We start from the raw sequence: 16,248 nt of genomic DNA on the forward strand, positions 1-16,248 counted from the left end.
TTGAACCTCATTAAAATCTTTTAAAGATTTTTGTGAGGAATCATGAATCACACTCACTGTCCTCCAGGTGTTTTTACACGTTGGAATATAATTCAAAATATATATAAAAATAAATATTTGTATACAAATGACTCCCATGGCCATAGATATAAATCACATCCATTGAATGAGATCCAAACAAAAGTGCAACCTTTGTCCTACTCAGAGAGACTCTACGGCGGACGTGGCTGACAGTCGTCTGTAAATTCAGCGTATCTGATACCGCGTCACATTGTTTTCCAGTCACGTACGCTATCCTATCACCAATTACTTTTACACTAGGTATTAGTTCAGGCCGTCCTGATTCGTCAAGGCCTCTATTTTAAATGGCCCTCTTATGTGTGTCATCCAGTTGTATTTCCATTGGGCACATGCCAAGTAAGCTACTCCTGTGGCAGTAAAAGTAGCTGGGTATGAAGAGGGGTGACAAGCACGTGATTGGCTGGGGGGGCCTTGATATGGTCTTGTCAACACTGTGCCAGCTTGCTGGGTGGCGCACTTTCTTATATCGCCTACTTTCACATGTAGGCGATATGTACAATTGTCGTTTGGCAATAGTGTGAGTTTCGTAGTACATCCCTCTCAGTTCAATTCTACAGGGAAGAACTTAAAACACACAAAATTGTCCCTAATACACCGAGCTCTATTCGCTACAACTCTGTGCTGCATGGTTGGTACCCAGTGGGCCGGGCTTAGCGTACCCTCCATTCGGGGCCATGGAAATAGTCACGTCAGAAGCCAGCTCTCCCTATAAGCACCTGTTCCTCTACGTCACACCGAGGTTCCAGACTGAAAAGCTTGTGATCGCTTTCCAATGGGGAGCATGTGCGTAGACAGCACACACACTACTATATAGCCTCCACCATGGCTTTTAGCTCCATTCAGCGGACTGTGCACACACAGGATACGCATCTCCTCTCTTCACCACAACATGGAGGTAGGAGAAAACATCTTGAAGCAAATTTCACTTGTCTGTAGATAGTGTATTTATTTTGGAATGGAACAAAATAGCCGATGAGATAGAATATGGTTCAGGGAAAGCAAAATAAATGAAATACTATTGTTGCAAAAGTGTGCACACCCTTTGCTAACTAGCATGTGTTTAGAGTTAACCAAACACATTCAAACTCAAGTTAACAGGAGTCAGAACACACCTGCCAATGTTTAATATATAAGCTACAATGGCTTCTTTTATTTACACTATTTTGTCTCCTGTTTACATGAAGGACGTGGGTCGCCATGCAGCTTTATTATTGGCAAGTCTGAACCACCAACGAGAACAAGCTAACTTGTGTGATTGCGTGCTCAGACAGAGACAGGACCCAGCTCATCTCTATCCAGCACACAAGTGCGTAAATACGAGATTACTGATATTCTGGTGGTTTCTCAATGAAAATGCACTTTTATTTTTCTTCATGTACTGTAGTTGCATGCAGGTGATACAATGGATATAAAAAGTCTACACACCCTTGTTCAAATGTCAAGTTTCTGTGATCTCTCAAAATGAGAAAGAATTTTGGAACATTTCCAACCATTAATATGACTTGTAACATGCAAATCTTTTGACGATAGAAAAAACAACTGAGAAAATTTATATATATATTTTTTTAATGATCTACCACTTCTACTTTTATGTCCATCAGGTGTATTCTGGCTGCCTCCAGTCCAGTTCTGGCCAATATCCTCTCCTCAACAGGTTCCCTGGTGGATCTGCAGGCTCCATGCCTGGCCCACTCTGTGCTGGAGCTAGTGTTGGACTTCATTTACACGGGAGTGCCGCCTACCACTCAGAGTTGGCAACAGTACTACGACCTACTTGCTGCTGCTCGCCTCTTGGAGATGGAGCAACTGCAGGAGGTTCTAATGAACGCGCCACCGATGGAAGTGAATGATGAAGACAGAGCCTCAAATGAGCCTTTTAGGACTTGTAGAAGTCATTTTCTTCAGGACTTGGATAACGGTCCTGAGTTGTCGCGTACAGAGAAGAGACTAGGAGCCAGAGAAGACCAAAAATATGTGCTCCAATTCACAGCCCATGTGGACCACAGTTCATCATCCACTTCCCCCTCTCGGTGCTGTGGGCCAGTACCGGTAATACGTCACAGCAGCAGAGATGCAATGTTTGATCTCCAAGTGGCTTCTTGGGAGAACACTCACCAGTACAGGAACAAACGTATTGATGACTCACACGAGATAGCTCTTGTGGAAGACTCCTCCTACGCAGGAAGCCACTGTGAAGATCCAAGTGTAAGAAACGATCGCTGCATGAATATCCTGGAAGACAACTATGAGACAAGAACACAGCAGCAGGTGGATTCCAAGACGTCAGAATCCGAGCCACTCGTCAACATTAGGAACACTAAAGTCACACAGCAGCATGTGAGTGACTGCATGCTTCATTCTGGGTTGTCTTCTCAGAGATGCCTTCATCTTCCCCCATCCAGTTCATCACAGCAGTCCAGTGATGAAGAGGCCGGAGTCTCCGATAGTTTGGAACCTGAAAAGCAAACATCCAGTCATCTACTTCTGGACAACACAACGGAATATGAAAAAGTGTCTGTTATCGGTCACAGTCACACAAACAAAGATAACACGGGGTCTTCATCAAATGACGCTAATAGGCTTTTAGTAATGAGGGAACATGTGGCGTGTAAAAAGGCCTACACCGCTCCCGCCATGTCCGACCACATTCAAGCATCAACGTCCACGCCCAGCACACTGCGGCCTGCTCGCCGCCCGTTCCAGTGCTTGTTATGTACGCACTCCTTCAGCCAGCGCGGCACCTTGAACAGACACATGCGCACTCACCTGGGGGTGAGGCCCTTCCCTTGCCCCCGCTGCCCCATGACCTTTTCCCGCCAGTACCGTGTGACGGAGCACATGCGCGTACACCAGCGCGGCAATGGCCTCACGAGGGACTTTACCAAAGCTCCCACCTCTTCGATTTGATGACACTGAAATACATTGGTGTGGTTAATGCTGGGGGTGTCAAGGATCAGAATGGAGCAGGGCGACCAAATGCAGCTTGGACCAGGGTTTATTGAAGGGACCTTTTCCCTTCAATAAACCCTGGTTGGAAGGGAGGACAAGGAGAACAAGCCAACAGAACCGGCAAACTAACATAACTTAACAGCCTAACAAATATCAACGGAACTGACTGATAGGGATGGCAAACAAAAATCAAACTAACAGAGAGACATGAGACAAGAAACCAGCGACAACAAATAACCCGGAAAGGGTGTGGCACGTAGACAGGATTTATATACGCGACAGGTAACGAGAGGCAGGTGACTGTGATAAGTGCATAGATTGTGAGTAGACACAGGAAGGGAGGGGCGAGTACACAGACACGGACAGAAACCTTAACAACCTACACATAATAAAACAACCGGGGATGAGACGTGACAGGGGGCCCTCAAAGAGCTTCAGTCATCTGTTGATTATTTTAGTCAATACAAACATATTTGTCTGGGAGTTTGTTCTATTTTAGTCAGTATTAAAATTCAAGAAAATAAAAATGTTTTCATGCCGGTAGACTGTTTCCACTGCTGTCAATAGAAAACAGGTACACAATTATGAATTTGTCAACAATTTTATTAGATCTTTCACAGAAAGAATTCAATCATCATAAAAATGCACACCAAAAAATCTTGAGAAGTCCATTGCATTGGTTGTGTTATAAATATTACTTTATGATAATTACAAACACACACGTACCTAATAAAAACAAATGCACTTTTAACAGAAATGAGGTGACCAGTCTGTGATGGTGCTCCTGTATTATGTTACGAGGATGCATAGTGATGTTATAACAAAAATGGCACATACACAAGCACACAGGCACACATATGATGAGTACAATTATTGATCAACTGTTGTAAAAAAACATTTTTTGTGAACATAACTAAAATACCCCCCAAAAAACACGAGTAAGTCCATTGAGTGCATTCACAAACATTCAATGTGCATTCCAAGTGCGAATTTGCTGCATATACATTAATACACTGAGTTTACAGCCTCTGAAAATATTGTATTGCTTTAGTGAGCACCAACCCTTAGCAATATCATTTATACAGAACATTGTTTGTATACACAGTGGCGTTCCCAATGAGTGGCGAGTGGACATGCATGCATCCAAATATATGGAACACATACCAAAAGAAAATACTATTTCACATAGCAGTCCTGTTATAAAGAGTTGCATTGATAGTAATAATTACTCCAGATATCATCAATTGCATTGTCCTGCGTGTATGTAACTTTCTTATTTTCACAGTAGTGCGGTCATGTGACCACATGTGTTTCTGAGTGGAGTGAAGTGAATTCTCTCTTTTACTTTGAGGTGTGGAACATCTAGGTACACCTTGACAATCTTGTTAAACACCTTCAAGATGATAATAATGACTCGCATTATCAGAGATGTATTTAATTACACTGAGACAACTTTCTTATATTTTGCTCCTGTCATGAAGTTAAAACAAAGTGAATTTAGAGATTTCAAATCATACGTTTAAAGATGATTACTGGAAACACCCTAGAAGACATTCATTTTCATTTTACAAAGACTTTAAATAAAGTAACTAAAATATTTATACAATTTTATATTTAAACTGTACCTACAGTGTATTGATGAAATTTCAATTAAGACCTGCACACAGAACGGAAACATTCAAATAAACAACATAAAAGAAATCAACAAAGTGCAATAATTTAAAATATACAAATAGGTGTAAAAATAAAATTTTAATAGGATATAATTAATTACAGTAATGCCCTTGCTTTAATTATTCTCTATATTTATAAATATACAAAGAGGCATTTATCATTTTAATAAGGTATTATTAATAATATTAATCATACATTGGTCTTAAATTACTTTTTACCATTTGAAAATTCATCATATAATGATTAGGTGATTGTAGCTAAAAAAATAAAAGAAACAACTAATGATTATTAAATGAATAATCTCTGAAAAATAGCTGCATTATCTTTAAAAAGACAGAATTATTTTTAATTGTTTCATTTAAAAAAAATTTCTCTGACTATCACAATTCGGAGCAATGTGCCTTTCATTCTCCCGTATATAAACGAAGAAGTTTTTTTCAAAAATAACATGCAAAATTGCAAATAATCTGCGTATTGATTAAAGTAACATGTACTGCCAGAATAAAAGTTAACAAATGATACTGTGCTTTTTTTTTTCATTTTTATATTGGCGACTCAGTGAACGTGTCATTGTACAACATACGGGTCTTCATACTGTCATTGTCCATTATTTGTTCATGCGCTAATTTTGAGGTATTTGGACGTTATGAGGTTTTCTTCTTATAGCTTCCCATTTTACAGACGTGTGTTGTGAGCTTATTGGATTCTTGTTGAAAAACGGCACAGTGTTAAATCTCATTCGAAATCGGAGTTTGGTTTCAGTCCCATCCTCACTTGTGTAAGACGTATTTAAGTGTGTTCAGCTGCTCTCCAGAAGCTGTGAGCCCTCATCATCCTTGTCCTGTTTGCTTTCATCGGGCCCTTGCTCGCTCCAGTAATCGCACTCGTTAAAAGTGTCAGAACGGGGAAAGTCGGCACCTTGTTTTTGGAGTAGAACTGGAAAGACGTGGTCCACCATATCGCAGAGATGCCCATAACTGGACAGACGACACACATGTTTAAGGCTTAAGTGTGTGGCATAGAGAAAGATCATAGAGGAAAAATATCTTACGAGGAGATGTTGGTTTTGGCATGTTCCTGTATCAGTTCCCCCTTGGGATTGACTGTGAAGATCCTGTTGAGGGGAACGCCCACCTCCTTGTAGGAATACACATCCTGGGTTCATGCACACACACAAATACACAAGGAAGAGCTTTAAAAACACATTTGATTGTGTATGTGTGTGTGTTTGTGTGTGATCTCACTGTAGCTCTGTTGCCAAAAGCAGCGTAGAAAGGTTCAGTATTAGGGTAGAAAAGATGCTTGATGTCAGTGAGACACTCAATCTTGAACTTCTCTGGTTTTTTCTCAATCACTTCCCTAAAAACAAATAACATGCCGTTTTAATCTGTACAGTATTTCCATGCCATTAGGCTATGAAGTTGTACCTAATATTGTGACCGATAAGTGTGTGTGCAAAAGACCGACCTGTGCAATGCAGAAAACAAGCTGCTGGGACTGAGCATCACCGGGCCCATCGGCAGCATGGTTCCCCTCTCGTTGACCCAGTGCAGGTAACCTCGGGTCATGTCCGCCATACCGATGGCCCTCGCTGAGCAATACATGAATTTATATCCATTTCTGAAACATATTTGTGAAATAAGTATGACGTAAATATGAATAACAGTTGCTAATTGACACTCACTGGCTGACTTTGTGGTAGAGTCTTGCAATGCCTTGGTGGGTCCAGTCTTTTCCTAGCGTGGGGAGGATGTGGCCCAGTGTGTCTGACCTGTCATTACAAGACACCTTTAATGCTGTGAAAAGGCTGCCCTCTAGTGGAGCATGAGCTGCAACTGAATTAGTTAGTCTGACCTGGTGATGGTCCCATCGATGTCGGAGATGACCAGCTTGTCGTCCCAGTTCCACAAATAGATGGTGCCATGGCAACGACACGTGCCCTGATACTGAGTGGTCACACTAAAAACCACTTCGTTTGGACCCTCCTTCAGCTGCAAGCTCACCTATCGAGCAACATGTCACATTTTGATTTTTTACATATTGACATGTTTTTTTTTAATGCACTCCCCCCCCCCCCCCCCCCCAAAAAAAAAGTCAAAAGGATATTTAGCATGAAGAATTTAGAACGTACTGTAATGGACTTAAAATATTTTAATTGTGTTGCTGTGATAGGCTCCAGCATATCCATGACCCAAATTAGAATGAGCAGTTCAGAAAATAAATGGACCTTTTAAATGGAATCAATTCAGATATTCTTTCATCTACCACCAAACGGCGCCCATGTAACACGAATGCTATGAATTACAGATTTGGTACACTTGCTTTTCCTATGCGTGTGTTGAAGGGATTTATAATTTGAAGCAAGTAGGTATACAATATTTTTTTACGGATATCCCAGTCAAGTTGTTCATTTATGCATTTTATTTTATCTTATTGAAACTTACCAGCTGCTCTGAGGTGAGGCGAAGAGTCTTCTTGTAACAAACGTTACCAGAAGCGAGGAGAGCATCAGGCTGGGAGCTTCCAGACACCAAAGTGGGTCTGTGGTCCTCATCACTAGAGGACGACTCGTCTTTCATCCTGCCAAAACCAACAAACCAAACAGTTTGATGATGGCCACGAGGTGAAAGCTGTGAAACAGTTTAAAAGAGAAGCGTGTGGATTTAACCTCATAGATGATGCCATGGGAATGGAACTGTCTTCTCCGTCTCCAGTGGTTTCTGTCACTGATTCCTGAAGGACAAAGTTGTCATCAGATGGCTGCGTGTTGTTGATCACATGACAAATATTTGTATTGGTGCGCTCACCGATTTGGAGTCACTGTTCCGGCTCCTCCAGGAGAACCACCAGCGTCCTCCCTTCTTGGGCATCTTTTCCTTCATGATGTTCTCCACGGAGGCCTGAACAAAACCGTGCACATACCACGCAAAAACTCACTGGAAACTCAAAACCGACGAGCAGAGAACATGATGAATCTAAAAATAGCCCACAAAGTGAAGCAAACCACAATGTCCTGCCACTAGCTGAGCAAATGCATGCAGTGAGGGTTGCAACATCACCACACCAGACAGGCAATCGCATGCGCTGAGCAACATACTAGAAATAAAACAAAACTAGCATACAGGCTCAGCAGGTCTGGGACCAAACAGACCAGGGAGGCAGTACGTGAAGAGGCCGAAAGCAGAAGAAAAATAACTCAAACACCAAAACTTGGGATGGATGGTGTGAGACACAACAAAATTAAATAAAAGGGAGAACAGGTCAAAAAGGGGACAAAGACATGATATTATTAAAGTGTTAGAACGCTCACATCAAGCTACATTTCACTCTGGTGTCAAGCTTTTGATATATAATTCCCAATGTGGCTCATGTGAATATTGACAAAAGCAACTGAAACACACGTTAGCAAGTTAAAGTGATACAACCTTAGGATAGCTTTGAAAATAGTACACCAAAGTGAAAATCTGCTACAAATTAGTGCATACATAAATGCAGAGAAGAAGAGGATGGAAAGAGTTGCAAAGCTCTATAACGGCACCCAACAAACATTTGTGACATTGAAATGAGCCAATAATTTGAACAACAAATAGGTCGGCCTTTAAAACCACAACGTTTAAACCTTTGGAAGTCTTGATAAAGTCAGATTAGTGTAAGCATGAACATCAGATGACTTACCTGTGGCAATGGCTTCTGGTAGACCTGCATGGCCAACATGACTGGAGCTGCCGTACTCCAGTTGTAGTACCTTTGCAAAATATTACACCGACAATCACATAGTGGCCACAACAATCTAACGACATCCAGAAAAAGAGCTACTTAATATCATAAAATGGACGAGCGTCTTGACCTGAATTAATTGATCGTCGATAATTTATTTTTATTTTTTTCCTGTGCGGCTTGGCGGCCCTGTATCAAGTGACCAGCTCAGTGGCCTAGTGGTAGACTGAGACTGGAAGGTTGTGGGGACCTCTGCTTTATATTATATGTCAAGGGTGTGCAAGTATTTCTAATAAAGTGACCACTGGATTAATGAACACGAGTGCCAACATACAGTGCATACTATAAGTGTGCGTTATACATACTTGTTACCAATCTTCACCACCAGGTTGGGGTCATCGATAAGGGAAGGGTTTTCGGAGAACTGTTGATAGGAAACTGCCCTCTCCTGGAAGTGTTCTATCAAGGCCAACACACACATACACATGCACACATGAGTGTACACACAAACACAAATACACAAAAGTTGAATATTGTGTATCAATCGTGGCTTTTAATGTGCTGAAAATTTGTAGCTCAATATTTATATTTGCTAATGTCCATCTGGGATACTAAATTGCATTGCTTATTGAGATATATTAAGATTCTACGCGCAAGTGGATTACTTGATGTGCACTACTTGACTGCAAACTATAGACTTAGAGACAAGTAGTGCTTTGGTGCCATCTTGACACCAAGGAACTGAGTGAAAGTGAACAGACAATGTTTCATAATCATCCAAGCCCTGGACGTACCCCGTGTGATCTCCTTGTTGTCAGACAGACCGCCGCATAGCGAGATGGCGACGTGTGGGAGGTCCCCCACGTGGTCCAACAGACTATCCACGCCGCTGTCCATCCCGCAGCTGCCCACTGACTGCGGAGACTGATTTGCACTGCGGACGGCTGTCATCACCACGTCCGAGTCCACCTTCATAGAACCACCACCTCCGTCGCTGAGGAAGGAGACGCTCAATTAAGTCACTCAGCACGCGCTAATGAGTGCCAATACAAAAAACGATGGGTTTTTTTCCCCAAGTATTTCTACCTTTTAGGGAAATAGAGAGCAGCTACTTCTGGCTCCAGCTCTGTAATATCATCCAAGTATACGCCATCAGCACCAAGATGCTGGCTTCTTTTTTCTAATGTGAGACAGTCGTCAAATAAGGAGACATTTTAACATCTGGTTCAGTGCTTATTTTGGATTAGCGTGCTCATACCTTTCCTCTTGGAAGGAGAATCCGTTCTTCTGATTGGGCTGCCTCTGTTTCTGCCTTCCTCCAGATGATCAGGGAGAATGCTGGGAGCTGGTGAACATGTGCTTAAACTCTCCATCTCTGCACATAATGCACTTACACTCTCCACCATTCTTCCTGCTGAGAAAAAACATAGCCAAATGGTGAGGAGCAGCTCCGGCAAGGTTATGAGAAGAACATGAGAGTATCTTTATCAAAATCTTACTTTTCTCTTCTGTAATCCTTCCCCCACTCTCACAATCGGGGTGCTCTCCCGAGAGAGGTCGAGACGGTGGGCCGCCATCACTGATGCTTCTGAAGTGCGTGCTGGAGGACACCGGGATGGAGACTGACGTGGCGCAGTCCAGCTTTTGATGGGAACTCAGAAAGGATGGCTAGGAGGAAAGAACAGAACTTTCATGCGTGCACATATGAATAAAAGAGACAAACCTATTCAGCTGCCCCTGAATCTTAATTGTGGAACTGAACATTTCTAGCAGCTTGGTATCTCAAAATGTTTGTCAAAATGTTAGCTAGTTGAAGAGCAAGTGTGTCTGTACGTGGGTGTGTAAATACCTGAGCGGCCTGTGGCAGCTCCCCCCAGGTCCACAGCATCTCAGGGTTGTCTTTAGCCCGATTGGCTAGCTCTGAGTCGCTTTTAGGCGTTGAAGACCGAGAGTCATCTGGATTACTAAAAAATAAGTCACACTTTAAAAAAATATATATATATAGATATCACAGCTCCATTTTTTTTAATTAGTCAGGATTGTATTAGAAAAATATTTGGATAATTTCCATCTCTGGCTAAGTGAAAGAGATACCTAAGGTGGGAGGAGAAGTGAGAGGTCTGCTGCGGACAAGAGATGGACAGACCGCAGGACGGAGGGATGGAGAGAGTCTCCTTAATCACATGGCTATGAGAAGATAAACATCAACATGATCACAACAGAAGAGCCAAAGAGAAAATTGACAGAGTGAATAATCACATCATGAGCTACCCATTGAGAGACGATAAACACAGAAGACATCATGTTCTCTCCACCAAGAAAACGCTGACAATCAGTTGGAATGTAATACAAATAGACCCAGTCATGATTCAATCTTTCTCAGCTATCTCTACAATCTTGTTTTGGCTAGCTTTTAAACTCAATAGACCTTCATGTTCCATTTTACATTGAACCCGTAAGGTGAATCATTTCATTATGTGGAAATTAATCAAAAATTAATCTATATATGTGTGACGTGGCCAAATGTTTGCCTACCTTTGTGGACGTGTCCAGTTTGTACCGGGGTGAGTGTTTGCTGCCGAGTCTTGATCACTGTATAGAGCTCTGGTGACAAAAAATAAATAAACACAACACAGTCAGAGTTGAACAGCCACATAGTAAACTGAATTTGCATAAACTGGAATCACTTATTCGTCATGCTCTAAAATAAAATATGTTTGATGAAAATGCTCCTTGACTCAATCAACCAAGCTCAGTCAGTTCAAAGCGTCTCAGGAATGTTCCCATGCCATCGGTGTTGTAAGACTTCCTAAAAAAGCTTGGAAAGCTAGCAACAGGGACACTGCTGTGGTCCATTATGTCAAGGAAACAGAGAGCCCTGTGAGAACAGGACAAATTCCTGGAGCGCCTCCAACAACTGTAGCCATTTCTCAACGGGCTTTGCATCTTCACACACAAATATGCATATTAAATCTCCTCTGCAGCAAGGATGGGGACAGAGGAAGAACAGTCTGAATCCATTATAGACACACACACCTTCCGCTGTCTCCTTCTTTCTCCTCATCGGAGCTCAGGTCAATAGTGAACATGTTATCATCATCGGAAAACTCCTCCCCGCTTTCATCCCGCCTTCCTCCTCCGCCATCTGGCCGAGCCTTCCTCCTTCTCCTTCTCCTCTTCTTGTTCATTCCTCCATCGCCCTGCTGCGGCCCGATACTCTGGACTTGAAGCGAGCCGCACATCATATTATCTGTGACAGAACAAAAGAGTCTTAATAAAAACAATGGGGCTTTTCTCTAAAATGCATTGGCGGAGCTACAGGGGGGGCCGCAGGAGAACTGCCCCCCTGAAAAAAATCCTAGCTCCACCAGTGCCAAAACGTGAGCTGGTTTTAAAGATGTTTACCATGGTGACGTGCGCTGCTTCTGCTCAAATTGGAGTCCATTAGCTGCTCACCTGTCGATATGATGGGTGACGTTGCTAGATAGGCTGGAACCACTTCCTGTTAGGAGCATATCATATCAAATCACATTGAAAAGCCTCCATCATCACTTAATTTTCCTCTAAATATTGAGTACATGACCATTTTTGAACCACAGTAAGTAGTAAGAGTAAAAAATAAACCCACCTTTAAAAAGAAAATGATCATTTTACTTGGAGATCCTAATGTTTGAGTTATGATTATTATGATTATGCAGATCAACACTCACATGCGTGTTCTCAGCTTCTTTAACAAAGAAGGCTTCTCCATTTTCTCCCAACTTCATGTGTAAACTCACAGGCTCTCCATTGATCTCAATGTCCACCTGCACAAAAAAAATAAATATATTATCATATATTCTGCTGGGTCTTTTGATGGACTTTATAGCGCGTATGCATTTGCTGAATATGCATCAGAGTATTAAAATGTAACTCTGAAAACGTCCTTACTGTATATGAAATCTACGGTACATAAGCACTATACAGTATATGAAGTGCTGTCATCATCTCACCACTTTCTCCCGTGAGCGCAGGACGCCCATCTTGCCGAAGCGCACGTGGAAGGGAGAGCAGTGCAGGGAGCCATTGGGCTGGCGCACCACGATCACATCGATACAGCCCGACAACGTGGCGGGGTTGAGGCCTCTGTACAGCTCCTTGACCTGCACAAACACCTGGCCCGCCAGCTGACCCACATAGTTCATGGTCTACAACTGGAAACAGAGGCAAGCAGAGTTTCTAATGAAACAGTTTGACCATTTCATAATAGCATCATGCCACTTGTTGTTTGACTTTTTGTTTTGATTAGTACTGTCGCGGAATGTTTGACTTATTCCACAAGAATCATTCGTCCAGCAGAACATTTAGATCATATTGGGAGAATAGTTTGACTGCAGCTCACTATGCAAACCAAACTATTATGAATGAAGTAGTACAGAACCACAGGAGTCTGAGCAGTACCCGCAGCTATAAACATATTGCATAATGATTAAGTATGTTTTCAAAACTGTTATATTTGAAATCATGTCTTATCAACACAGGGTGGTGCCACTGGATTATTGAGTGAACAAACTGCGTTGTTTACACACATGCACAAGTGAATCAGGGACACAGTTCGTACTTCTGATGTCATTGTCAACACTGACCATGTGCGAACACACGCGCACACACACATTCTTTCCCAGGAAATTTCTCCTTAACAGCCAATCAAAATGCGTGTTTATTACGTAATACACAATCACGGGACAACTCGTAGGGTCGTTCAGGACACATTATCTAGTGTTATCAACAGAAAAGCCACACCAAGAACCTTTTTTTTTTTTTTTTTTTAAACATTACCTCCAGCTGAATTAGCAACATATACAATAACTGATCATTTCAAAGTAATACAACAAGCATTGCGCGGATGGGTGAAAGAGTATGCAAATAAACTACATGACAATATCAGTTTAATGCGTGTTAAAATGGACAAAAAAATGACAGAGATTATTTTTGCTAAAAATATCAAATTACCTCAAAAATAATAATAGTGTAGCGGCCTTGAGAGGCATGTAACTATGTTCCACATGGGTGAGGCTCTGCAGTCTGCATCGATGCCCAACCATTCAAGCAGCCGCATTCATATAATGTGCAAAACAAGCCAAGCCACCCACCACACACAATCAGACACATGTATAATAAATGAAAATTCCGCTAAATGCGCGGATACGCCATCCTACTTACATTTATAGGCAGGCTTTTCTGCAGCTTCCGGGTGTTTCCCGTCCGAATGTGAGCCGTTTTGTTACCTATATGTCCTCAAGCCAAACATTGTCACAACAATCGCTCTGCTAGATGTTTTTCCTCTGGCCAAAGCTGCGTCGCTATTTAAACTGCAGTGCAAATATTCCTCCCACTGCTGTCACACCGCAAATAAAACGCTCTCTGATTGGCTGTACTTGAGTGACGTCCACGGGAAAAAAACACACAATACCATAGTATATTTTTCAACTGTTAAAAACACATGCAGTTTCTGGCATGCTAAGCACTGTCTGTCTGTCTGTCTGTCTGTCTGTCTGTCTGTCTCTGCGTCTAATTGTCTCAAATTTGTTTAAAGCTTATTAAAACCAAACAGTTCATCATTGAACTGACTGAGACTTGAATTATGTTTATTAATATTAGTATATGTGTATGTCATAATTCAATATGTTTATTATTGTGGTTGCAGTTTGCAGAAGTAGTAGTGCATGGGATCATACTGAGTTCTTTGTCAAATTTTGGACACTATTGTAAGCAAATGAGGTCACAAATATCTCCTCGTCCGGTCCCACTTGTACTCTATCTACCAAGTTGATGTCCTGTTTTCATCACAGTCATGTGACATACTCAGTGTGTACCGCTCAGGCCAGCCGATGTCATTATTCAAAATGTATTTCACTTCCTGCTTCCATTCAACTTATCTGAAATTCGACTTTTTGCTGTTGCACTTCTCCACAAAGAACTAGAGATGTGTTTGGAGGCTAGGGAGCCAAAATAGAAATGCCAGTTAGGTAACTTGAAATCATTGAAGGCTGTTGTGCAACACATTGTGTCACTCTTGACAAAATCAAAATATACACACAATATACAAATATACAGACAAGCCCCAACTCAGTTGTGCATAGAATTTTTATTTCCATTGCTTGCGTTTACTAACACACAAAACATTATATTTTTTTCAGTCTTTTGTGTGAAATATCTCCTGCACATGCGTGTGTGCAACAGGAAGTCTGATAGTGACACACTAAATTGTTGTGGCTAAATCAGTGCATCAGAAAAAAAATCCCAATAATTTCATATTAATGCCGGAAAATGTGAAAGACAATTGGGTTTAAGCTAGACTTGTTTGAGTGGGTGCGACCAGATGAGGGTAAACAAACTCTCTACTTGCCATTTTCTGCACCCATAATTCAGTAATCTGGTTACAGATGCACAATTATGTAATAAGCCTTGAACGTGATTGTGGCCATAAAGAAACAAAGCTTGTCGCCCCACTTGGTCTCCCCCTTTTGGCGGGGCTCCATGACACGCTGCCTGGTGATTCCCAGAACCAAGCCTCATGTAGCACTGTGTGTGCCCAGCAGAACCCAATGCTGCTTTTAACAACTGACCTTTCAGTAGGCACAACACTAGTCGAAACATATCAGTCTTGATTCAAAGCAATGCACCATCATGCCAGGAAATCAATAATGATGATTATTTTTTAACTCCATGTTCTCTCCGTCAGCAATCCAATTTGTTAATCAATTGCACACAAATAGTTTTGGATCATTCGGGTTACCTTGCCAGTTAGCAAGTGAAGATAACCAAAATAAATAAAAAATAACTTGGTACATTTGTTGTTTTTCTTGTGCTGGCCACTTGTTCCTAGGTAGAGTTGCTAAGGTAACATTGTAAATTTTCGCATTACAAAAAAGCTGTACCCCAGCTATGTTCACAGCAATAAATGTGAAATAAAGAATTGTTCCAAGTGTTTTTCTGTGTTGCCAAGCTATAAGGATTTTACTGTAATTGCCCATTGGGCATAAACATTTGACTAAATACAGCCATGCCCACAAGTCTCTCTGAATGATACGCAGAAACTAGAGATTGGACACTACAAAAAAGTCACCAAAATGAAAGTGTCTCAATACTGCTCTGTATTGAGTATAAAATAGAAACGAAAGCAAAACAGCGCCATCTGTTGGGGCACCGCACTTTGCTTCTAATGTCGCGTCACCACTGCTATGCAACAGCGTGTGTGTTCAAATGCGTACTGTTGCAGAATATGACTCAGAGGACAGTTTTCTGTTATCAGTCCATAGTTTCTACTACGCAAACACGTGACCATTGTGATTTACTCAGTCTCTCAAACACACACGAATATGTATACATACACGCACGCACGCGCACACACACACACACACACACACACACACACACACACACACACACACACACAAAACTCAGCCGCAGAGAACAAGGAAACACGTGCAATCTTTTCCAAGAACTGAATCATTTACCAAGGAGCCGCCAGCAGAGAGAGTTCAGTGGGAGGAGACAGAAGGACAATTTAGAGCAAATTTGGAGGGAGAATTTCCTCAATGTGTTTGTGGGCTGCAGACAGTTGGTTGTGCAGCTATGTGCCTCCTATGTTTGCAAGAAAATGGATCCCTGCATACTTACTGCACACTTCATTTGATACACACAAATGAGGGCGAATGAAAGACGTGTAGTAAAAATGTTCATTTCCAAAAATAATGGCGCTCAGTACACACTGGAAGTTGGACATGTTTAGACACCTGAGAGGATAGAGACGTTTGCTAAGCTTGGTGGTGAATTCCTTTCAAG

At 41.8% G+C, this 16,248-nt stretch overlaps 2 protein-coding genes across 5 annotated transcripts; one reads left to right on the top strand and one right to left on the bottom strand.

Annotated features, from left to right (window-relative positions):
• The first annotated feature begins 755 nt into the window (after window positions 1-755).
• LOC125967345 (hypermethylated in cancer 2 protein-like) lies at window positions 756-3,791 on the top strand. The gene is made up of 3 exons (XM_049718342.1): window positions 756-976; window positions 1,266-1,387; window positions 1,683-3,791. Exons 1-3 carry the CDS (start codon window positions 971-973, stop codon window positions 2,986-2,988), a joined length of 1,434 nt encoding a protein of 477 aa, XP_049574299.1. The 5' UTR covers window positions 756-970; the 3' UTR covers window positions 2,989-3,791.
• On the bottom strand, window positions 3,613-13,782 carry lpin1a (lipin 1a). 4 transcript variants are annotated; one of them, XM_049718341.2, is made up of 23 exons: window positions 13,624-13,782; window positions 12,414-12,614; window positions 12,132-12,227; window positions 11,878-11,923; window positions 11,458-11,671; window positions 10,957-11,025; window positions 10,516-10,608; window positions 10,271-10,385; window positions 9,921-10,089; window positions 9,680-9,835; window positions 9,508-9,601; window positions 9,216-9,415; window positions 8,787-8,880; window positions 8,380-8,449; window positions 7,512-7,604; window positions 7,373-7,437; window positions 7,149-7,284; window positions 6,559-6,707; window positions 6,389-6,475; window positions 6,172-6,324; window positions 5,949-6,063; window positions 5,756-5,859; window positions 3,613-5,681 (listed from the first exon to the last, which is right to left on the bottom strand). In XM_049718341.2, exons 2-23 carry the CDS (start codon window positions 12,603-12,605, stop codon window positions 5,504-5,506), a joined length of 2,688 nt encoding a protein of 895 aa, XP_049574298.1. In that variant the 5' UTR covers window positions 12,606-12,614; window positions 13,624-13,782; the 3' UTR covers window positions 3,613-5,503. The 4 variants fall into 4 exon arrangements, 3 of the variants coding, with proteins under 3 accessions (XP_049574298.1, XP_049574297.1, XP_049574295.1); XM_049718340.2 differs by having other exon boundaries at window positions 9,680-9,832; window positions 11,827-11,923; XM_049718338.2 differs by having other exon boundaries at window positions 11,827-11,923.
• Window positions 13,783-16,248: the final 2,466 nt, after the last annotated feature.

The sequence above is a fragment of the Syngnathus scovelli genome, chromosome 4, assembly GCF_024217435.2.
Source record: "Syngnathus scovelli strain Florida chromosome 4, RoL_Ssco_1.2, whole genome shotgun sequence".
NCBI lineage: Eukaryota > Metazoa > Chordata > Actinopteri > Syngnathiformes > Syngnathidae > Syngnathus > Syngnathus scovelli.